Genomic DNA, 24,698 nt, shown 5'->3' with positions numbered 1-24,698 from the left:
TTTTTTCTTTTCTCTTCTTATTTTAAAGAAAAAAAAAAAGCAAAACAATAGGGATAAAAATAAAACAACACAAAAACAAAAAGATACACAATTTCAAAACAAGACGAGAGGAAATGAACAGTGGTTGTTATATTACATATTGTTATCTTCAGTGAAGTTGCTCAGATTACTCGATGTAAGAATGCAAGATTGATCACACAAAGAGAATAAAAAATAACTAAAAAAATAGAAATGGTATAGAGTTTCACTAATCAAGAGGGTAGGAATTCAACAACAGTTGTTATATTGCTATTGCTACCTTCAAATTAGTTGTCCAGATTACCAGATATAAGCATGCAAAATTGGTAAAAAAAAAATTTAAGCATTAACTGTTCCTTTCAATAAACCAGTAGACATCAGAAGTACAACTATCCCAGCTATCCTTGTATATCCATATATATTTTTTCCCTTCTTTCTTTCTTTTCTCCATTCCCTCATCCCAGTTGCTCCTTCCCTTTGAGCAATTTCTTTCCCTTTCACAATATCTATGGTAACTTTTGGGTTTTATTTACTCTTTCAGGTTATTACACTAGGGAGAGAGTATGATTTTTACACATGTGGGTCTGATTTATTTCACTTGTGAGTGTGGTCTCTAGTTGCATCCAGGAGCCTCTTCTTTTCAACCTTTACCTTTTACTTTCTTTTTATGTAATTGTAAAAGTCAAAACATTATAAAAATTATAGGAGAGTCTAGTTAGTCCTCCCAATATTAGAAGAAAGTCATAAATCCTTTAAGAGAAATAAAACGTAATTAATTTAAAAAACAGAATGGACCATCAACCTCTACAACTCTTAGAGATATTCCTCAATGACACAACAAATTATGTAGGTAGTATCTCTTCCTCCAAATAAACCTGTCCTGGTTTTCTTCTCACTTTTTCTGATCTGGATGTAATACATCAAGACATTACTTATGAACTAAACTTCCGTGGATCCCCCTGTGCCTCAGGATGCTAGTTCTATCTGTGATATACTTTCTACTGTGACAATGGGTTTCAAGCTCTAAACAACCGACTCTCAAACTTTTCACAAGGAATCTACCTTCATGTTTGGGACTTTTGTTTTTGAGTTGTGGAGCTGGGGGTGGTGCAGATGGTAGGGAGACCCTTCAGTAGCAAAACACCACATATCTTATTCAGATGTTTTTTTCTGTCTTGTGCCTGTTCTTATTTTTTTAAATTGTTTTTAGACACATAATGAATTTACCATTACCCACGTGATTGTGCCAAAGCAGTCTGCGGGCCCGGACTACTGCGATGTGGAGAACGTAGAAGAACTATTCAGTGTGCAGGACCAACATGGCCTCCTCACCCTGGGATGGATCCATGTATGTTTGACCTTTTAAGTCCAGTTTATTTTTGTATGGTCTGTTATTTTCCCCTGGAAGAAATTTAGCTTAATTTCAACAGGTCTTAAATTTTTTTTGAGTGTAATAGATGTCATATTAAAGCATTTTCTTCATTTTTAGGCTATGGCCACATCTGTCAAGTTTGAATTTGAAGAGGGGCTTCTTAAGCTTTTTGGTACCGCCTAAAGTTGATAAAGAGAGCGTAACATTTGGAAGGGAGATTATTCTGATGATTTTGCTTAGACCAGTGAGGCTTAGCCAGGTTTTTAAAAACTGATTTGATAGACGGTTATGATGTTCTCTTTCTTTTTGCTGTGGGTCTAAATTGGATGGTTTTTTAAAATTTTCTGGGAAAGTTTCTTTTAAATAGCTGTTATATATATCAAATAGGATCCATACACTCCATAGCACCAACCCTATGGCCCAAAGGTAAATTTATTAATGTAGTAACAGCTATGGAGTTGGGCAAAAGGATAGGGCCAAGAATGCTGGGTTCTGACCTCTACCAGGCCATCATGAGAACAGAAAAAGGCTTAAAAATCAAATAGTTGTTTAAGTCTTGGCTTATTAAGAACTCACTGTAGGAGAACTGGCAAATCATTCAACTAGTCTGAGCATCAGCTTTATCATTCAGAAAATGGAAATCAGAATGATTGATGTCATGTGATAGTGAGTATTTTTTTTGTTGTTGTTTTTTTTTTGGTTTTTCTCCGGTACCGAGAACCGAACTCACGACCTTGCGCTTGCCAGGCAGGCGCTTTTGCCGCAGAGCTAAATCCCCAGCCCCCTGATAGTGAGTATTAAATGAAAAAAATCCCAGGGAATTTTTTAGCCTATTTTTCTAGGCTAAAAATTCAGAAAAATTGTAACCCTCATTATTGGTAATGATATTCTTTCCTACCCACAGTTCAATCCGTAAAATAGTCTCATACATCTGGACCTGGGGTACTGTCTTAGTCCATTTATGCTGCCGTAACAAAGTACTTGAGGCAGGGTAATCAAGACCCTGGCAACGGTGCCTGGGAGAGCTGCGCTGCACTCCCTAGGTGGTGCTTTGATGCTCTCCTCACATTGTGGAGGATGGGAGGCCAGAGAGCAACTTCCCTCAGGCCCAAGCTATTTCATGACAGTGTTAATAATTACTTTCCAAGGCCACAGTTCTTAATACTGTCACATTGGAAATTAAGTTTTGGTATGAATTTTGGAGGGAACATCATCATCCAAACCCTCTCAGGTAGGAGCAATGCAGCCCACTGCCGTGGAATGCTGGCCGAGAAGATTCTCAGAACACATCCTCTGCAGACACCTCTGAGAGCCCCTAAAAAATGAAAAAATAACTGATCATTTTATAGTTTACAGAGAATACTGGTAGGGGCAGCAACATACACAAGTGTTCAGTACTAATTTAGGAGGCTACAGGAGACTTTATTACCACTCCACCTGTAAATTACTATATGCCCTCAGTCAGGACTCCTAAGCTCATTTCCAAGTTTCCTCTTTGAATGCAGGAGGTCAGTGAATTGCATCTCGCCTCACTGGATTTATGTGAGCAGTAAACAAGGTACCAGGTGTGAAAGCCTTTTGGGAAGTATAATCTGGCTCACACATACAAAAATTAATTTATAATGAGATTGAAAACCTTGCCATGTATCTGTCTGCTTAACAGTAAATAATATACTTTGCTGTTTACTTAGAAATTGCTCATTTAAAAGCCATTATTTAGCTTAATATAATTTCTGTAACAAGAGTATATTTTAAAGCAAAACAAATTATAGCAAAGGAATTGTAACAAACCAAAAATTATACTTCTTTAAATTACACACTTATATTAATTTTCCAGTGCTAGCCTATCATACAAACATTCCCAAATTAAAAGCAAATATTTTTCCTGTGAACTTCCCTGTATATAATTTATGTGGCAATGAATCTAAATTGTTTAATTCAAGAATTTGGCGCAGTTCTAGAATCGTAGAACTTCATTTTTAAATTGGCTAATTGCATCAAATTGTTGTGGTTACATGCAAATACAAATGTGTTACATTTCTAAACACCAGTGACCTTTGTGGTGGTTTTTTATAGAGCACAATAATCCCAGAACTAACTTTTTTCAGATTTAAATTAGTTATAGGAAAGAAAGGCTGAATCAGAATCGGACAGATCTGAATTTGAATTTAGACTTCTTGGCTTGACTCACTGTATGAACTTCAGTGAGTTACTCTTCTGTTGACGTCAGTCTGTTCATCTGTAAGATGGGGGGAGGAACAGCACTGACTGCATCTTGTTGTGAGAAAGTGATTAGTTCAGTGCATAGAAAGTTATTCAGTTGCAATAAATGGCATTTGCTGTTTGTATCATTGTCAGCAGCAGCAGCAGCATAATTATCATCACCAGTTTTATTTCCCTAAAGTCAGGGAAAGATTAGCTCAGGGGAGAGATGCCCTCTTCAGAACAGAAGGGCATGAAAGGCTCAGATGCTCATGTGTGCATTTGGTCTGGACACACTGGCACATACAGTGATTCGTCTACTTGACACCCAAGCTGCTTGCTGCCTCTTTATCACAGTAGCTCCTCTGAACAAATTTTACTTCCTTACCCAGGCATCGAAACTCTAATTTACCCAAAGAAAGTATTCCTTGTTAGATAACAAGCTGTCAGACCCTCCATTCATACCCCTACTAAATATTTGGGTTTTAAAGTGAGAAGAGGGCAAAGAATGTAACTCAGTTAAGTGTGGGATCAGCTTGTATAAGGCTCTAGTTTCAACCCCAGCCCCACACGGGGAATGTCCAGGTAATTAACATTCCTTTGTTAATCTAGTTCTTTTATAGGTCAAGAGTTATATTTTTCTTATAGAACACCTTTGTGCATACAACCAGGTGATTTCTGCCCTCATTCCTTCATTCTATCCAACAGATAGGAAGAGTTTGAAAAATCTTTCATTTGTCTGACATAGCCCAGTGTATATAGACCTGAGGCTATTATTATCAGCATATGCTCTTTAGTTACTACTGATAACATTAGAATAACACAGCGCTGAGAGCAAATGACTCTGGTTCCTTTCTGTATGCTAGACTCTGGTGTAGGGCTTTTACATGGATTGTCCCATTTAACCCTCATGTCAGTCTCATGATCATCTCATCAACTTTACAAATGCCGAACTGGCCAAGAAGTGGTCTGGTCCTCCTCGCAGTGCCCTCTGAGTGAATCACCGAGCCAGGACCTGGACACTATGTACCGAACGCCTTTGTTTTGTGATTTAAATGGTCACATTGCTTTCTTTGAGCCATTAGGTTTTAATGTGAATCTTTAATCATTATATATGCATGTATATTTCATATTCAAATATGAAGTTCGGATCTGTCTCTCATAAACATAAGTTTGTAGATAGCCAGAGACCTGCAAGATTTATGTTCTCCTCTTCATTCTCAGCATGTAGGGATTCAGTTGCTGTGCGTCATGAGTCCCTAACATCCTTAACCTGGAGACGCTCATCCTCCTTTCATAGGGACTCGCGCTCCACAGGGAGATACACAGTAACATGTGGCAACATATATCACAGTAATGCATAGTAACATACACTGCAGTAACGTGTGGTAACACGTGCACAGTAACACGTGGTGTATGTAGTGAAAACTTTCATGTCTGTGATTTTGCATATAAGCATTTCTGGGCCACGATCTCCAGTGATAGAAACCTCTTCTCCAGCTGTGGACCTGGTTGCTTTACCTTTCTGAGTCTCATGCAAAACTGAGATGATAAAATAATCTGCATGAGTTATGATGATTAAATAAGAATCTATGTAATTCTTAAATAAGAATTCTTAAATAGAATTAAATAAGAATCTATGTAAAACTTTTGGCAAATCATTTTCAGCTTTTTGTTGGTTTCTTTGCTAGTACTGGGGATTGAGCATAGATCCTTCACACTGAGCTATACCCAGGCCCTTTTTATTATTAATTTTTGTAATTTTACATATTTGAGACAAAGTCTTGCTAAGTTAATAAGGTATCCAGGGTGGCTTGAACTTGTGATCCTCCTGCCTCAGCTTCCCAGAGTGCTAGGATTATAGCTATGAGACACCATACCCAGCTTCTAGCTCTATTTTTTCTTCTATAAAAGGGAAATGCATGATACTCTGGGTATTTAGAGTATTTACTCTAAGAAAATCTTAGGAATGCATAATTGGAAGGATTATGTCATCCAAACACTATTTAAAAATCCTTAATTAATAAGGGTCAAAAAGAAAAACAGAAGTGAACAGAATTTCCTCTTCGAAGAGCCTGTGACCTTGGCCGAGCCTTGGCTACCCTGGAGCTCGTCCTGTTCTCTTTGCAGACACATCCCACCCAGACTGCTTTCCTGTCCAGCGTGGACCTCCACACGCACTGCTGCTACCAGCTTATGTTGCCTGAGGCCATCGCCATTGTCTGCTCCCCAAAGCATAAAGAGTAAGCGTGAGCTGGGAGGGAGCCAGGGAAGGCCTTTCTGGGGCTGGGTCCGTGTCTGTGCACACAGCGCGCCCTTGGGAAGGTAGCCACAGGATGGCCTTCGGAAGACGAGACGGCAGTGCCGGCGTCCATGCACCTGTAGCTCTGAAGATGTGCTGCGTGAGGTCCTGTCAGTGGTAGACTTTCTAGTGTGGCCTTAAAGTGGATGACATTTAAGAGGCATGTTATTATCCCTGTTTAGCTGGCAATTGAACCCAAAGCCTTTGTACTGAGCTGAAGCCCCAACCCTTTTTAAGCTCTCCCCATCCCCACTTTTTAAATTTTCAGACAGGGTCTCACCAAGTTGTCTAAGTTGTTAAGGCAGGACTCAAACTTGCGATCATCCTGCCTCAGCCTCCCAAAGTGCTGGGATTACAGTGTGTGCCACTATGCCCAGCTTGATTTTTGAGGTTCTATTTCTAACATATGTTTTATTGTAAGAAATTTCCCAGCCTTCCCTCAATTACTCCAGAACTACCCTCATTTTGGGAGACAGTGTCTACTGTAGATTAATGGTGCCCATAGGAGTCAGTTAAACTTATTTTGGAGTCCTGGCTGCATCCTCAGGTCATAGGATACCTGACTACTGTGAGCCTTTCTGCAGCCCTTGTTCCTACTCAGCCTGGGTCGATGTGAAGGTGAAATTCGGGGATAGTTTATGTAACATGCTTAGCAAAGTGCCTGCCCCCGTAGCAAGTTCTCAATAAATATTTCCTATTGCTATGAGCAGCATTGCCATGATTAGAAAAATTTAAAGTATTTGTCTCGTAATTTCACCAGTCGTGGTGGAGGATGTCAAGCTGTCTTCTGTGGCCTTGCACAGCGGCCCAGCTTCCTGTCTCCGTTATGGTCCCGCAGGTCCCTCTTCCTGAGGTTCACCCTTCTGGACCATTCAAGGAAAGCTTAGTTTTAAAAAATCACCATGGAATTCCTAGCTTTTGTTTCCTTCCTGGGCCCCATTGGCAGAATAACTTATGCTGTGCGTGTGTTGTTCGGGTAACGCATCTGGAAATCCCAAGTAATCGGTACTTCTGTGCCTTTCTTTGCCCTAAACTGCAGCACAGGCATCTTCAGGCTCACTAACGCCGGCATGCTCGAGGTGTCTGCCTGCAAAAAGAAGGGCTTCCACCCGCACACCAAGGAGCCCTGCCTGTTCAGTGTGAGTGGACTGTCGGCTCGTTTTGCAGATATTCATTTCTCCCCTCCCTCCACTCAGCTGTTCTTTAAAAGAGAAAACTGGCAGCAGCCTAATGTGGGATAAAAGACTGAACTGCTTAGTTTGGTCTATTATTTTGCACTTCCAATCTTTAGAAGTACTCTCTGACTTCTCTATTATTTTATTGGCAAGGAAATGTCAGGATTTCTGTGGTACAGCTGATTATTCATAAAGTTACCTACCCACTTGTGTATTTGTGTGATGCTTAAGCAGTGTTTTTCTGAGAGCCCAGCTAGGCAGACAGTTGTTAGAGAACATTGTGTGAAAAGTCTCATCCATTCTTTCTGCTTGATTTGGCTGAATTTTTTCATAATGATTCAATCGAAACTGTAATCATTCTCTCTCTCCTCTCTTTTCTCTCTCTCTCTCTCTCTGTCTCTCTCTCTCTCTTTTCCTTTCTCTACATCTCTCTCTCTCATTTTTATTTTTTTATTTTTGTGATATTGAGATTGAACCCAGGGTCTTCAAACTGAGCTACATACCCAGGGCTTTTTATATTTTTCTTTGTATCTTGAGACAGTCTTGCTAAATCAGTAAGTTGCTCAAGCTAGGCTTCAGCTTGTGATCCTCTTGCCTCAGCCTCCCAGAATGCTAGGATGACACGCATGTGCCCCCATGCCTAGTCTGTAACCATACTTTTTGATTGGCTTTGTACAGCACAAAAGAAGCACTATCTGACTACATCTTTTTCCCCTCTAATTATTTGCTTAAGGGTTCTTTGGGCTGAAACATTTTGTTGAAGTTAGAATTTATTTGAAATGGAAATCACTTGACAACTTCTGCAAATAATGTTTTGTTTTTGAAAATGAATAAACAAGAGTGTATTTGTTCTGATTGGGAATATTGTTTAAACTAGAAAATTTCCTAAGTTAGGGAACCCAGACTCCCTCCTTAAAGAGAATCACATGTTTAACATTACCATGTAAAACTGACGTTTTTTCTTTCCTAGATATGCAAACATGCGTTGGTGAAAGACATGAAGATAACTGTGCTGGACCTGAGGTGATACCCTGGGAGTACAAGCTCTGTCAACACCAGACTCCTGCCTATGGACATGTGGTTGCCGGATACCCTTAAGATGTTTCCAGAAATGACTGATGTTTTATATTTATACATTTTAGATCAGAAAGTTTGATATTTATTGCTTTTGCATATTTTGAAGTTTTCTTTTTCAGTTGCTTTGTCTCAAGAGAGGCCACCTGGTGTTAAGTCAAGGCCTATCGATGTATCCAAGTACTATCACCAGATAATAAACTGTGCTGCAGACCAGAGTGTGTGTTGTTTTCAGATCTTTAGATTTCTCCTGCTTTTAAAGACATTTATGTAAAATGTGATTCCAAACACAGTTTGGGGGCAGGTGGTCTCTTGGGAAACGCACTTCCCCATGGTAGAGGAGGACAGGGTTTCCACGTGGGAGAAGGAGCCTGGCTGCCGTTGGCCGAGCTCATCTTGTGTCCTGAGTGTCACCAGACCCAGGGCTCAGAAAGCCACATCTGCTGGGAGTCACTGCAAGAGCCCAGGACGACGGGCTTCAACTCAGGGGTCAGGTGGCAGAGGGCAACAGACAGCACAGGATTTGTTAGCTTAGTTTAGAAATCTGAAAGCAGAGCAGTTTGAGAGGGGAGCAAAAAGCAGCTTGGATAAGAGTACAGCGCTCTAACTGTGGAGGGCCGTAGGGGTGGGCACAGAGAAGAGCTGTAGAAAGTAACGGCTCTCAGTGCTTCCGCCACTCTCACAGTCGCTCATCCTCGAGCCACGCCCTTCTTCATGAATTGATAACTCCCAGGTTTAGCCCTGGGTCAAGGCCTTGGTTCTGGTTAGACATCATCATAGCTGGGCTTGGGATCCCCTGGGCTCCCCACAACTACAAATATGCCTTAGCGTCTTTACTCTAGATTTCCAATAACTTTTCCATGGGATTACAAATATAAACTTGCTGGCTGTGATGAAGACTGGGAAGGGCTCTTTATAGATAATTCTTAACTAAAAAAAAATTCAGAAATAACACTTACAATTAAATACATATTAATATAAATATATATATTTATAATATTATACATATACATATGCTACCACAGAGAGAATGGGAATAGAATAAGTTTGAAACTGGATACACTGACATAAACGCCATGTTATGGTATTACTAAGGCTTGGAGTGGAGTTTGTGACCATTACCTAGACGATACAAGGTCTTGTGTGTGCCAAAGACTATAGATTGCACAGAAGGAATGGAAGATTCATGTACTCTCTTAGCAAACTGAGTTGGTAGGAAAAACCTGAGGATGGAAACATTCTGGAGAAAAATGTAGCTGCAAACTAGAGGGGAATAAAAGTGACACCGCTGATGCTTTGAGAATATGGAATATTTTTCAGAACACGAAAGCTGGTTCTTCAGGTAAAACCTGACTCTTGGCAGACGTTGCTGTCAGGCACCTTGGGAAATCCTGAGCTGGCTGCTTGTCCTTTCTCAATAAACCTCTGACCGTTTCTGTGATTCCTTTCTCATCCGTCAGGGTCCTGCTAGCTCTAGTCTAGCTTCCTTCTCTTTTCTTTCCAGCTGTTGTTTTCTTCTCTGACAATCTCTGCATCTTCGGTGCTTTTCCTGACAGGGTCAAGCTGACTTTGTCAACCTCTCTCTTCCCCATGTCTGGGAGGCCAGCTACACCTTCCAGGCTTTGCTTTCTTTCTGTCATTTATCTGAACTGCCTGAATAACTTAGGTCTTCACGGGCAGTACTGGTGTCTGGTTTTTTCTTTCTTTCCTTCTATTTCTCCTCTCCCCTCTGCTCCCCTCCCCCCTCTTCCTGTTTTCTTGTTTTTCCTGCATACTGGTGGTTCCAGAGCCTCGTATATGCTAGACAAGGGCTGTACCACTAAGCTACATTCTTCATTATTTTTTGTTTTGTTTTGTTTTGATTGTGAGACAGGATCTGTCTACGTTATTAGTTGCCCAGGCTGGACTAGCTGGGATTACAGGTGTGCGCCACACCTGACTTAGCACTCACTTTTTGGTTCAATGATTTCTGTATTCCAAGAATGGGTATTTTTCCTGTGCTCTGTGCTTGGATGAGTTAACATCCTCCCACCTATCTATTCTTCAGTACTTGTAGCATGCCACCTAAATTCAGCTCATCTTCATTAACGAAGAAACTACTATAGGCAGGTCAGTGACTTATTCTTGTTTCATGAACTTATAGCTTTGGAAAGTTTAGGTCTCAGACTTGAGAAAAGTTTAGTTTGTCCTATGCACAGGGCCTGGCATATGGCCCTCACTGGCTAAGGGAAAATTAAATGCAAGACTCCTCCACTGCTCCTTGAGTGTGCTGTCCTCAACTTGTAAACTGAATGTCAGGACACTGATGCTCTTGCATACTTGAGCAAAACAGATTAAGAAATTTATTCTAGGAAAAATAACTGCTGGGACAAAGGATAGATGAGAGGTGAGTGGTAGCTTCTGTATAGAATTCAGTGATATAGCCGGGCATGGTGACCCATGCCTGTCATCCCAGTGCTCAGGAGGCTGAGGCAGAAGGATCCTTAAGAGTTCAAGACCAGCCTGGGCTATAAAGTGAGTTCAAGGCCAGCCTGAACTGCGTAGTGAGACCCTGTCTCAAAAAGACAAAAAAAAAAGGAATTCAGTGGTATAGTAATAGACAAGAGAATATAAAATGATGTCTGATGAGAAACTACGGGCATTGAGTGATGGCTAGAGATAGAAAGGACTCAGTTGAAAGCCAAGAATATTTATTTAGCTTCTCAGATTTCCAAAGAAAATAGAGAACTTGTGAATACAAAATCCTACTGGGCTCCTCTGAATAAAAAATTAGGAGAGAACCCATTTTTTAATTAAAAAATTATATTGTATCCCCTAGCCAAAGGAGGCATTCTTGACACTTATATTTCCTTGCAAGAAGAGCCCCAGCTTTAGGAAGCAGGTGAGGCTTGCGGCATTTTTTGGAAAGGGGCTGTGGCTTTCTTATTGCCAAGTGCAAACCCAATTTACCAGACTGTCCAGAGGAACTTGCCGTGGAGCTGGATTCCTCAGGGCTACAAACCAGTGACCTGAACTTTTCTGGCAGAATGAGTCCCCAAAGCTCTGTGTGTGCAAGAAGATCCCAGAGGGGTATGGAAATGCCATTGACATTGGCCAGGAAGGGGGTGGAGCTACATGTGCCCACGTGGCTGGGCCATATGGCTGGTCCACGTGGCTGGTCCACGTGGCTGGTCGCTGGCCACCTGTATTCTTTGAACGAACTTCCTTCAAAAGCACCCCTTTCCAGCAGCAGTGCCTGCTCCTCTTTTAAATGGGAATCATTCCAGGGTCCCAGGTGCCACTTTCTTACCTCCCAAGGCAAAAACTCAGATTTACCACAGTTTTCCACAGATTTTCAGATTTGTGTTTCTGAACCAATTTAGCTTGAATTTCTTTGGATTCTAGTGCTAGTCTGTTTATTGTACACAGAGCCTGTCACCAAAAATGTAACGTTGAGGTCTTTAACCCATCCTGCCTTAGACTGTGACTGTATCTGCAGGTGGCGCCACATTTAAGTGAGGCCACTGGAGGGACCCTAAGTCAGTGTGGTTGGTTTCCTTGTGAGAAGAGATTAGAACTCACTCACACGGAGGGAAGTGCAGGTGAAGACGCAGGAATAAAACGGCCGTCTTCAAGCTAAGGAGAGGCCTCAGCGGAAACCAGCCCTGCCCATGAGTCAGACTTGGACATCTGACTCCTAGAACTATGAGGAAATGTATTGCTCTTGTTTAAGCCTTCTTCGGCGCTGCAGAAAACTGTCGTAGGAAGATTCACGATCATAGGAGGAAGGTGCTTCCACCCTCATAGTCTTTTTGCTGTTACTGGGGGGAGAATAGGATTAAGAAGGGAGCCCACCCTATGCATTACTGCCTTTATTTTTTCTAGTGTCCTCCAAGAAGCTCTTTAAGGGCACCCTGACACCTGCGGGAAGCCCAGTCACTCAAGTCCCTGGGTGTCACGGGAACAGGGGAGGAGCTCGCATTCCGTGGCTGACGGCCAGATGCGTAGGCTCTGCAGGAAGTGGTCTCACAAGCAGTATACCTTTCACCAGTGCTCATTCAGGGGATGATTCTGGTTTTCCTGATGTTTGCGCCTGGGCATGAGTGTTTCCAGTGCTGTGGGAGACTATTCCAAGCACCCATTTCTTTACCAGCGAATGTGCACAATCCGGTGATAACGATGGCGTTTACAGCACAACAAACTGTTCTATGTCAGGTAATCCCTGCAGCAAGGAGAGCAGAGGCTGGTGACTTAAACTGTAAAAACGTGTGTAAATTATATGGTCACGAGTAGCTGAGTATGAATCCTTCAATTTAAATCTAGAGGGTATTGAATGCCTCTCTCTACAGGCACTGGAAAATTCCCTTTGACCGTGTTGAGATGGTTCTCAAATTTGAGTGTGCATAAGAGTCCACAAGAAAATCTGATTAAAATTCAGTTCCTGGCTTCATCTCCATAAGTTCTAGTTCAGCAGGCCCTGGGTGTGACCAAGCGTCTGCACATTTCCCATGAGTTCAGATGAGGTCGACTTGCATGGGCCTTTGAGAAATGTGGGCCTCACACTGGGGAGTGCGAGCTTGAACCAAGCTCAGGTAGAGATGAACTGTTATTACCTCTGCCCAAGCAGAGGGGCGGGGTACGATTTCTAACCACTCAAAGCCCAAGTTGCTCCTTTCTAAAAAAACAGTTACAATGCTGACTCCATGGGGCTGTGTAGATCCTACTACAAAGCGCGTGGTGCTGGCAGACACCCAGGACATAGCTGCTCTTGCCGGGTGCAGACGTCATCCTAAGGAGCTGAGAAGACTGGGGATTCTAGTGTTCATTCTGACAGGCAGGAGAAGACTGGCTGTTCTGCATGTTCTGGATCTCGGGTGTTCTGGACTAAACAGTAAACCCTGGGCCCCAGGGTCTCTGCAGTGAGGTAGCACCATGAACAGAGCTGTCCTTGCTCCCTGCTGACTCCCTTGGCTATTGGTAAAAGACGAGCAGCTCCCAGCTGGAACTGCTGAGGAAGCTAAATAGCTGGGTTGGAAAAGCGCGCAGAGGCTAAGGCCCATAAGGGCAGGGAGGGAATTTTTTTTGACTTCTTTGTACCTCCCTGATCAGAGGGATGAAAGAACAGTTGAAGTCGGTAGCTCTCCTATATTATCACATTTCTGGCACAAGCTTGGTCTGTTTGTCTACAAAACGGGCTAATAATAATCCTTTCCTCACACAGTCCTGAAGAACAAGTAAGAGCTGATCTGTGCAAAAACCTTTTGCACTGGTCCTGTGATCTTTGCCATGCCTTGTGGCGTGAGTATGCCCACAGGATCCTTTTTAGAGACAGGTATCGATCAGAAAAAGGGAAACCTGTGCTCCATGTAGGCAGTGAGATTTTGAAGCAGTGTTTCTCAGTAGTAAAAAAAATCAATGGTCAGAAAAATCAGTAACCTTAAAAATAATAGCTTCTTTACATACATATTTTTAATATATAGTAAATATATTAAAGGCACATGCATATATGTGTTTAATATGAAAGATACGATTTTAATAAATACATAGTTGTTTATAAAACTTTATATACACGTATAAAACTCTTACTTTTGTTTTCACCAATCATGCTACCAGTACTGGGATTAGGAGTGTGTGAAATAAAGAAATCACTCAGGAAGTGGCAGTCAGTGTAGACTTTCTCAGTTTTCCCAATGAAACTCTGAACTGTTCTTTTTCCTTCCGTCCCTCTCTCCTTCTTTCCTGCCTTCTTTCTCAGTGCTTGGGATCTAACCCTGGACCTCCGAATACTAAGCAAGTGCTCTACCTCTGAACTATGCCTCCAGTCCCATCTATATTTTTAAATCCCCTGTGGATTGCCAAGTTCTCCCCATCTGCCACATATAAGTGGCGCTTTCCCCCTTCATGTGACTCCATGCCTTGCCTGGGAACATATGCACCCTGATTGTGTCATGTCCTCACTGCCCACTAGAGGGAGCCAACCTGGCACCGGCAGGGTCAACCTAGAATAAGTGATCAGCAGGGTGTTGATCAGAAGCCAATGCTAGGAATTAGGGATAGAATGTTTCAGATTTATTTATCTTTTTTAAAAAAAAACATAGGTAACGAATCAGAGCTTTGGTTAGGAATGATTTGGAAAGAAATTGAAGGCGTTATTCCACAAAACATTCACAGTTGTGTGCTGGAGACACACACAGCAAAGGGGGTGTCTTAGAAGCATTTGCGGTGGACAATGGAGGGGCCGGCCTCATCGTACTCCTGTTTGCTGATCCACATCTGCTGGAAGGTGGACAGAGAGGCCAGGATGGAGCCGCCAATCCAGACAGAATACTTGCGCTCTGGAGGGGCGATGATCTGGAGGTCAGAGGAGAAAGAAACGGCATCAGTGTTGCTGGGTAGTGCCTGGGTGCTCTGCCACGGCCTGTGCTTGGTGAGCTTGGTTGTCTTTCATGTGATCTATTCCATACCACCCATAACCCCTCTACCGCATCACTGAGTAAAGTGAGCCCCGATCCTCTGGCGGCCTCCACACAAGGAGACTTGGCATGGTCCCCCCAGGGCTTAGCATGACACATGCTTCCTCTAGAAACAAGCACCAGCATCTTCAAAGAAATGGTTATGGTGCCAGACCTTAGTATACAGGTGTCCTTCCGCCTAAGTAAAGTTGGCTGCCACTTTGAAATCCCGCTCAAGTCCTGCGCAGCCTACCACTGCGCGACTCTGGGTCCCTGTTGGGAAGGACATTCCCCTGGGAGGATCCCCATTAGGCTTGGCCTCACCCAGCGCACAGGACTAGTGTGCAAGGGCATGTACGTGTTTCTTAAGTAAATGACTAAGGCTTAGAGACCTCTCTAGACTGCAGTACACACACTCTGGGCCTCTGGCCAGAAGCCTGGTCCACCTGCCAAACTCAAAAAATAGCTGCAGGTGAGAAATGCCACATTCCATGCCAAACTTGGATTCTTGGGCAGACATGGACATCTGACTCACAGAGGAGTTGTTTCTGAAAGTGGCGAAAGGGATAACTTTCTGTTTACCCTCAAGCTCTGGTTGAGCGTTTCTTTTTAAATACAAGCAGCTGGCATTTGCTGACCTCTTCATATGTGCCAGGCAGTCTGCTAAGCATTCTTCATGTATTATCTCATCTAATTCTCATAAGTACCATGAAGAGTGATCAGTAATTTGCTCTCGTGTTACATATGAGGAGACAGAAGCTGAGAGAAGTGTAAATCACTGGTCACAAGTGCTTGTGTCTCAGCCCCAATATTCTAGCCTGGACTCTGCAAGGTGTTTTGCTTTTATTTGTTTTGTTTTAGAAATAAGTATTTCAGGGAAGGCAGATAATTTTAAATTTCTAGGAAAGTTGCAGATGGTACAGGAATTTCCCATAGCCCCCTCTCTCGGTTTCATTTTCCCCTATGTGTCATCTTACAGTAACAGGCTTTTAAAAGTTCTCTAACCTCTCTTACTATCCTGCAACCTGAGGTTTTACATTCATTTCCATTCAGGAGTCAAGTGTGGAGAACTAGCACTTGCCCACCTTAGCGCAGCCCCTCTGCCCCATGTCCTCTGTGAAGTTGCCTGTACAATGAGCCCTGTCTCTGGCTTCCCCCCTCCCTCCAATATGCAAGGGGATATGAGCGGGTCAGACAGCATCCTAGGAACCCAAGCCCTTCTGGAAACAGTCTCGGGGCTGGGGATATAGCTCAGTGGCACAAGTGCCTGCCTGGCAAGTGCAAGGTCCTGAGTTCAATTCCTGGTACCAAACAAAACAAAACAAAGCAAAGCAAAACAAAACAAAACAAAACAAAGTAAAACAGCCTCTCTCTTCAAGTCTGTTAGGGCAGGACTTCCCAGAGCTTATGGAAGAAAGAGAGCGTGTGCTGCAGCCTAGCAAGCAATAGCCTCTCTCGGTCCCTCCTGTGACCTGCACATTCTTTGTATAAAGGAACAGGGAATGCAGAGAACAGAGAACTTGTCTGTCTGCTTCTCCTGCATCAACTGCGCTAGATTTGCTCTTTCTCCTGCTTCCTGTGACATGGGACAGAGGGTCTCCGGTGGCCTTCTGATTTAGTGATAAGGGTCTTTGAGAACCCACCCACCACAGGGACGCTTCCTTCCAAGGAAGGCACGCTGTTTATCTCAGAGTTCCCTTGCCTGGAACTCAGAATGGGCCCCTTACAGGGCCTGGGTGACTCCGGGACTGAGCCCGATCATGCTGGAGCTGTTCTGTGCTTTTACACACTGATGCTGCCAGATGGGAAGATGAAGAGAGAACTCTGATTCCTGGACCTGAGGTGTGGTCACCTTTAACGGGGAAAAAACCCAAGCCACTAAATCTACAGGGTGGAAACTGCTTCAGAAATGTCTGGCTCAGCTGCATTTTTAAGGAATATTCTACACGTGACATTTGCTATAAATGTATGTTCTAAAGTTACATGGGCCAAGGGAGGTGGTGCTGCCCTGGACTGCAGCTGCTGAGAGTAACTCGGAGGCAAGAGTTGTAAGAATAAAGCAAACTTTGCATAAAATAATGCAATTTGTCTTATGAATTGGGTTGAATTATATACGGTACGAGATGTGTGGGTTTTTCCCAACTGGCTAGCCCTAGAATCAGTCAATGCATGTGACCAAGGTATGGCCTCAGAATGTCCTTCACATCTAATGACAGGGCTGACTCCAGGGGCAATATGGCCATGGGGGCTGTCACTGAGCAGCGGTACCTTGATCTTCATGGTGCTGGGGGCCAGGGCTGTGATCTCCTTCTGCATCCTGTCGGCAATGCCCGGGTACATGGTGGTGCCCCCTGAGAGGACGTTGTTAGCATAGAGGTCCTTCCTGATGTCGATGTCACATTTCATGATGCTGTTGTAGGTGGTTTCGTGGATGCCAGCAGATTCCATCCCTGGAGAAGAGACACAGGCATGGTCCTTGAGAGGCAGGTGAAACCAGGTTCAACGCTAGAGGGAAGACCCCAGCAGTGGGAGCGCTGAGCCGCAACGTGCCAGCAGCGCGGTTAATAGACTCTGCTACGGTGGCTCAAAGAGGGGCAAAATCTTCAGATTCCATGCACAAGCTCCCACATTGAGCTGAGGCCACAGCCATTGCTCAGAACTCCCCTTTCTCTGTGGCCGCTGCCTCCCCCTCCCTCCGCACGCACTCCCTCCCAAAAGCTGAATGGTGCTGAGTCATCAGAAAAGCGTTTCATCTTATTTGAACAAAGATTAATTTTTTTAAAAATTGTGATCATTTTCTTTTTCTTTTTTTTTTTGGGGGTTTTTTTTTTTTTTTTTTTGGCTTTTTCTCCGGTACCGGGAACCGAACTCATGACCTTGTGCTTGCCAGGCAGGCGCTTTTGCCGCTGAGCTAAATCCCCAGCCCTCATTTTATTTTTCATCTGAACTTTTTGTTAATTTCTAATATGGATCTTTTGGAAAAACCCTCCAGATGGCCCTTCATCTTCTGCAGTGCTGATGAATTCCTAACAATATCCAGTTATTGAACGCTTGCTTTTCTAGACTGAGGGCTCTACATACATCTCATGCAATTCTCACACTATCCTGCTATGCAGGATCTATTACAGGCTTCATTCTATACATGAGCAGCCTGGGGCTTAAGGCAGTAAGTGACCTAAGATCGTGAAAGAACAACAAAGTGTCAAACACAGGGTCATCTCTCCCAGAGCTCGCTTCTGTTAGTTTTTTGCTTTTGTTTTTGGAGGGGGAGGGTGCTGGGAGTCGAACTCATGACCTTGTGCTTGCTAGGCAGGCGCTTGTGCCTCTGAGCTATATCCCCTGCCCAAGCCCGCTTCAGTAAACAACTGTGCAGCTCTGTCCGCCAAAGTCAGCACCACCAGGGGGCAGTCCCACACTTGGTACTCTTCATTTTTCTGTTCTCACTCCAGTCCCAGCTCTCAGCACTCAGCACCGCTTCAGTGAATGTCTTAGGCACGATTCTTAATTTTGTCACGACATGCTCAGAATGCGGTGGACATGACTACAGCACAGTGTTTTCTGAGGAAGAAAACTGTTCCTGGCCTCTATAGGTCTCATCCTGCAAATGGGACACCTTTGCCCTTTCCCCGGGGTTAGAAGTGCTTGTAGTCTTGGGGCTCCTGTCAGGCCTCCCCTTGCGGGAGGGCTGACTGGACATGGGAAATCGGGGACCCCCACACTTCACAGGAAGGGGGTGCTGTGGCCTACCAATGAAGGAGGGCTGGAAGAGGGTCTCCGGGCAGCGGAAGCGCTCGTTGCCGATGGTGATCACCTGGCCATCGGGCAGCTCGTAGCTCTTCTCAAGGGAGGAGGAGGACGCCGCCGTGGCCATCTCGTTCTCAAAGTCGAGAGCCACGTAGCACAGCTTCTCCTTGATGTCCCGCACGATCTCTCGCTCGGCTGTCGGGCAGAGGGAGACGTGAGACGCTCTCACACACTACAGAGCTGCCTTAAGCCTTGTGCTGAATCAGGGGCCCCCAGCTTCCAAAAAGCCCCAGAGACCCTTGCCCCCTGGCCCGGACAGATTGCAGCCCAAACCCTTGGCATAGCTATTCTTTTCCAGAGAGAAGCTGGCCCTGGCTCAGGACCAGCCTCAGTGCGGAGGGCTGCAGAAGTGCACATGGAAGGCAGTGCGGAAGACACGGACTGGCGAGTGCCGTCTAGACTCCTGAATCTGAAGTTACAAGCTGTCGGTTACACCCGAGCCCTTGGAACCTTCTGAAGGCATTTTGGGATGGGTGGGGGTGAGGAGCAGGAACAGAATTAATTCAGTTCCATGCCACAAAAGGAACTTTAACATTGTCAGTCAGGACACAGACTGGGAGCTCAGAAGGAGCCCCAGACATGTCCAGAGTCCTAAAGTATCTGGACAACAGCAAACCAGTGCAGCCATGGGGAGCCACAGGCACTGAGGATTCCCTAGTGTTCCCAACAATGCTTGATAGTGCCCTCTGGTGGACAGAGAGTGAGTGGCACCAGCTTTGATTGAAGACACACATAGTATTGCCTGCTGGGTCTGTACAAATAGCTAAAAATTATTAGATATTTATTTTGTGCATTATCTTGTTTCATACTCATAATGATTATAGGCTATGGAATCTATTATTACCTCTATTTTCAGATAAAAAGATAGGTTAACTTGTCCAATGTCACACAGCTACTCAAAGCTGGGATTTAAATCCTGTTTAGATGGCCCTAAAGGTTTACAACCTCCACACCGTTCTATCTTCAGTCTTTGCATGCTCTTTTCTACTTGGTAGTGGAGGGGATTTAAAAATGTTCAAGCAATGCATCCGACCAGTTCACTACAGTAGTCTTCAAAGAAGGAATGTCATTTAACAGGTTTCTTTTTTTTTTTTTTTTGGTATTAGGAACTGCCAGTACCTTCACATTAAACTACATCCTCAAGTGCTCCCTCGAATTTTTTGAAAACATGATCTCTCTAAGTCACTAAGTTGCCTTAATTTGTCCAGGTTGGACTCAAACTTGTGATTCTCCTGCCTCAGCTTCCCAGAATGCTAGGATTACAGGCTTGCACCAGATCATGAAAGTGGTGGTTTGCTCCATGTATAAAGTCAGGCCTCGCCTTGGCAAGTCTGAGGGCACTCAGATACCCCGTGTCCCTGCAAGTCAGTGTGGGCAGCACGCCGCCCTCCGCCCTCTATCTCCACAGGCCTCACCAGTGGTCACGAAGGAATAGCCTCGCTCGGTCAGGATCTTCATGAGGTAGTCGGTGAGATCTCGGCCAGCCAGGTCCAGACGCATGATGGCATGGGGCAGGGCGTAGCCCTCATAGATGGGCACGTTATGGGTGACGCCATCGCCAGAGTCCAGCACAATGCCTGAGGGACAGTTGGGCATGATAAACGTCAACACGGCAGACGGTGTGTGGTCATTAGCTAGTCTGGTAAAAGGAAGTCTTAGTGCAGGGGGAATTTCTAAGCTCTCTGTTTGAAAGGAAGAGAGTGTTTCAGAGCAGTGGAATGCTGAAAAGGGCTTAGGGAAGATTAAAAAAAACAAGAGGAAATCCATGGGAAAATCCTGCAAGTGATATGCAGCCCAAGCCCTCCCCTGAAAAGGTAGGAAGACCCTTTAGGGCTTGCACCCCTTGTTGCAACCCGCATGTTTATGACCATCAAATCCTATTCCTCCTGGCACATCCCTTGACGGAGGCTCCTCTTTCCTGTTAGCCACTTACCAGTCGTGCGTCCAGAGGCATAGAGGGACAGCACCGCCTGAATGGCTACGTACATGGCTGGGACATTGAAGGTCTCGAACATAATCTGCAAAGCAATCGGAAGAGTTACATCAGTGACACTGCCAGTCTCGTGCAAGATCAAGAGAACACACCTCACATGACACAAATGAGCCAGCCTGGCCCGAGCAGAGGAGACCAAGGTAAGGGAGGCCAAGGCAGCTTTGGTCACTCAAAGAGGAAACATGGAAGTGGGAACGAAAGGAAGACCATCACATCGGTGACCTGACGGGGTGGGGAGAAGAGGAGGCAGTGTCTGCACAAGATTTAGCCAGGGGAAAGAGGAGTCTGGCTTTTCATTCTGTTCCTGCTCCCGACTTCAGTGTGACCTGAGAGGACTCATCCAGCTAATATATGACTGACGTGGGCACCATTCCAAGTCTCTCAATGGTAAACGGAGAGAGGATTTGGAGTAGAGGAACTCTCAGGCTTGTCCAGAGCAGACAATCAAAGCCCAAAACAAAACAAAACAAAACAAAACAACATCCTAGTTTTGATTTTGCTGGCATAAGGAAAGGGACCCTTTAAACCTGATGCCCCAGCCAGTTGGGATTGGCCCCAATACTGTGGTCTGTGGGAGGCTCCATTTAATCTCTTCTAAGCATCTATGCAATTTTTGGGTCAGTGCTAGGCCTGGAATAGAGCTGCCCTGGCTGCAGTGGGAAGATCCCGATTCCTGGTGGACAGAAATGGAATTCTGGTAACAGAAGACCTCTGAATCCCAGCGTCCCAGCTCCTGAAGTTCAGAGGCAAGAGTAGACCCAGAGCCCCTCCAGGCTGTGCATTCAAAGTTGTCTGCGGACCTTCAATTCTGTCTGTAAACCCCGCCCCATCTGACATTTGTAATGAGCCAAGATTCTCCACCACCTCTCTGCCTTCACACTGCTCACGGGAATAACGGTGGTCGGAGAAACACCTCTTGCCGGGAGGAGTGTTTCCCAGACCCACCGAGGTGCTCCTGCAGAGAGGAGCCGTGTGTTGGTGTGAGTACCGAAAGCCCTTCTAAGGAAAAGGCCCTACAGAATTTACATATACGACTTCCCAGCGCCAAAGATCAGGGGTCAGCTCTAGGCTCTGCCACTTTTGGCTCTGTGACCTTGGGAAAAAAAATCACTTAACATATCTAAGCTTTCATTTCCTCGTTTAAATGATCAGGATAATGACGTTTCTTGTTTTACGTTGTGAGGATTTAAAGAGACTGCATGTAAAAATCTTAGCCCAGTGCTAGTGTGGAAATGACATCTGATGTCATGATTACATAACTCATCTATACTAGAAATTCGTGTGGCTGGTGGACGGGATGGTTTCTTGCTGTAAGGTCTTGAGCTTCAAGCAGGTAAAAATAATGTCAATAAAAATATTGTTTGTTGTATGTTTACGAAATCAGATACTATGCTCCACACTTATCATTTTATATCATTAGTATTTACACAGTCTTTGAAAAATAACAGTGCTATCATTCCCAACTTAGAGTGAAAGAAACCGAGGCTCTGAGAAATTAAGTGGGCTCTTTACAAGGCTGGTAAGTGAGATTCAGCTTTCAAACCTAGATGCGCTACTCTAGATCCAGTCTTCTACCGTATACTGGGTGGCGTTTTAAAATGACCTCTTAGAAGTTTTTAGCCTAAACATGTTTCCTTCTCAGTGAAATCTTTTAACCTTCCCATTGTTTTTAGAGAGGAATGTCTGTCCCTGTCGTCAGAACCCCTGGGTTTCTGGAACCCGGTCAGTATGTCGGCTGACTGGGGCTGGGCCTTCTCTCTGTTCTCCTGCATAGCTCCCCTCAAACCAGCTTTTCTCCACATGCGAAAGAGCTGGCCGCCAGGATGAGCACTTGCCTGGGTCATTTTCTCCCGGTTGGCCTTGGGATTCAGTGGCGCTTCCGTGAGCAGGGTGGGATGCTCCTCCGGGGCCACACGGAGTTCGTTGTAGAAGGAATGGTGCCAGATCTGCGGGGGCAGAGGAGAAACATAACGGTACGACACTCTGGGGCGCTGCAGACCCCGAAAAGGGCTCAGAGTAAGCGAAGTGAAACCAGGACCAAAGACATTTCTATAAATCTTCCTTTAGTGCCCGTTTGTATAGATGCAGACCGAAGCGCAAAGACTGCGAGGCCCTTCCGCAAGGATTCACACCTCAGGCCTGACGGAGCAAAAACACAGAGCCAGACCTGTGGGGCAGGAGGACGCGGGGTCACGGCCAGGTCTCCACTGCCAAACTGGGACTCAGACTTCAGTTTGGCCCCTTCCTTGTTATGCGAACTCAGCAAGTTTTTAACCCTTCTGAGCTATCCCCATTGTAGCACGGGGATGAAAAGAGCTAATGTGTACTTTTCAGGTCGCTGTGTGAATGAAATAAGAACCCTAGAGTTACTTAGCAGCCCAGTGCCTGGTCCAGAAGCAACGCTGCTGTCATTCAGTTATGTTTTCTTTACCCTCTGCTTCCATGGGAATTAGTCATTCGTGGGGAAATCACTGAGTTTAATAAATAAACAGACCAGAACGTGCGCACGTGAATGAACAAATGAGGCTGAGCTGAAAGCCTAACGGCGCCTTTCAGTGCTTCCAGAGAAACTGCCCTTTTGTGGCGTGTGTGGAGAACGGAGCAAGTCCCCGGCTCTTGCTGCGATCTGGCGGCCTCTCTGCTGTTCTAGGCTAGGCGAAGCGCCCTCTGTTGGTACAGTCGGGACTTCCCACTGCGACAGCCCCTTGGCTCCAAGTGTTTCCACAAACATCTGCGGTTTTGTAGACGGCTTTGTGTGAGTGCACTTCGGGTAAAAGTACATTTGCTTATGATCGAGGACCTTCTTTAATCTTGGGATGGCAGAAGAGGCCCTCACAACAGCGCAAGGGGGCTAACTAAATTAAAATTTAAAAGCATAAAATGTCACCGCCAGCACCAGGAACATTAAATCCACCCAGAATTAAAACAAAGCCAGTAAGAACTGCAGGTGTTCAAATGAACAAAAGCAAGATCTAAAGAGTCTATGTCGCTCCAGTTTGCTTGGCTTTGGGGTTTTGTGTTTCTAAGAAGGAGACACCTGGAGATCCTGCTCCTTGGATGGAGGAGTGGAGCGGGGGTCGGACGCCAGCAGCGGTGCTTGGAGCTTCCAAGCCACAGTGATGACTCCCCGGCGCTCTGAGTAAGGGCGGGTGGGCAGCTCTCCCCGGCATTTCCCCCACCTTCATTCCACCACATGGGTGTTCCATTACACAAACGCACCTCTTAAAAAGTTTGCAATTAAATGAAAGCAGTGCAATGCTGGAGGAGTCAAGCCAATCTTATATCTACTGCTGCTATCCTGCGACGGCATTTAAGAAACAAACAGCTCTTCCCTCCTGCCCTCCTGCCTCCCTTCTCTCTCCCTAGAAAGTGCTTTGGATTTGAAAGTTGGTACTGATAATTCTTTTCATTTCTATCAACTCTCTCCAGGAGATTATAGTGTTATTATTTCTATAATCTCGCTCCAGTGTGAGATGCTGCCTGCTCCACTGAGAAACTCCAAAAGAGCATTTCTCTCACTGCTCTAAACATCGTCTCCTCAGTGCAAATCTCAACCTCACCAAATCTAGACTCATAGCCTGATTGCATCTGATGGTGGGCAGTTCTGTGAAGAAAGAAAGCTCGTAAAATTGCTACCAATCAATTCTAGCAATATTACATGTTTGGTTTATTGGTTTTTTGTTGTTGTTTTGTTTTCACTTTGTTTGTGAGACAAGATCTCACTTGGTAGTTCAGACTGGCCTTGAACTTACTTTGATTCTCCTGCCTCAGCCTCCTGAGCGCTGGGATTATAGGTGTGCACCACCATGCCTGGTCATAGCATGTTTTTAAAAAGTAACAATGCGTGTGTGTGGTGGGTTGATAAATAAAAGCCCAGATGTGGTTCTAGTACATTTTGTTGCACTTAAAAATTTTTGTTTTACTTTTTCTTTTTTTTTAATTTTAAAGAGAAGAAGAAAAACAACAATGAAACTGAGTTTCAAAACTCGTGTTGCTTTTTCATCCTTCCTTCTGTTTTTCTCTAATTACTGGTGCTTCTGAAATGCTTAATAATAAATATCAGAACTCTAGGATTTAACTCTTCTCTTCCTTGGCTTCTTTATAAAGACCAGGGGGATAAGGCCTTATATGAAACAAGGAAAGATTGCTTTTACATATTTATTTTAAAACATTTTCCGGTCACGATTATGCTTCCGTATGTCAAGGGGCTTTTGGCAATGTACCGAATCCACATTACTTTCTCCTTCTCAATAGTGAAAACTGAAAAAAAAACTTGTCTGAAATCCTCAGAGTGCTGTGTATGAAGTTTTCGTTTTTTTTTTTTTTT

General features: G+C 44.5%; 2 protein-coding genes across 3 annotated transcripts in view; one reads left to right on the top strand and one right to left on the bottom strand.

The window, feature by feature from the left end:
- Positions 1–8,361, top strand: part of Stambpl1 (STAM binding protein-like 1) — a 46,154-nt gene extending 37,793 nt beyond the window's left edge. For both annotated transcript variants that reach the window (XM_013514911.1, XM_005385860.2), the window contains 4 exons: positions 1,229–1,366; positions 5,723–5,835; positions 6,934–7,033; positions 8,040–8,361. In XM_013514911.1, the coding sequence (XP_013370365.1) occupies positions 1,229–1,366; positions 5,723–5,835; positions 6,934–7,033; positions 8,040–8,096 (408 nt within the window). In that variant the 3' untranslated portion in view covers positions 8,097–8,361. The remainder of the gene's footprint in view (positions 1–1,228; positions 1,367–5,722; positions 5,836–6,933; positions 7,034–8,039) is intronic.
- Positions 8,362–14,169: 5,808 nt separating this feature from the next.
- Acta2 (actin, alpha 2, smooth muscle, aorta) overlaps positions 14,170–24,698 on the bottom strand; it is a 16,980-nt gene continuing 6,451 nt past the window's right edge. The window contains exons 4-9 of the mRNA XM_005385859.2: positions 22,207–22,317; positions 20,312–20,396; positions 19,794–19,955; positions 18,322–18,513; positions 16,843–17,024; positions 14,170–14,473 (exon numbers count right to left, since the gene is read on the bottom strand). Of these exons, the coding sequence (XP_005385916.1) occupies positions 14,330–14,473; positions 16,843–17,024; positions 18,322–18,513; positions 19,794–19,955; positions 20,312–20,396; positions 22,207–22,317 (876 nt within the window). The 3' untranslated portion in view covers positions 14,170–14,329. The remainder of the gene's footprint in view (positions 14,474–16,842; positions 17,025–18,321; positions 18,514–19,793; positions 19,956–20,311; positions 20,397–22,206; positions 22,318–24,698) is intronic.

The sequence above is a fragment of the Chinchilla lanigera genome, unplaced genomic scaffold (assembly GCF_000276665.1).
Source record: "Chinchilla lanigera isolate Chin_1 unplaced genomic scaffold, ChiLan1.0 scaffold00024, whole genome shotgun sequence".
Classification (NCBI taxonomy): Eukaryota; Metazoa; Chordata; class Mammalia; order Rodentia; family Chinchillidae; genus Chinchilla; species Chinchilla lanigera.
This window is presented reverse-complemented; position numbering and strand designations above follow the sequence as displayed.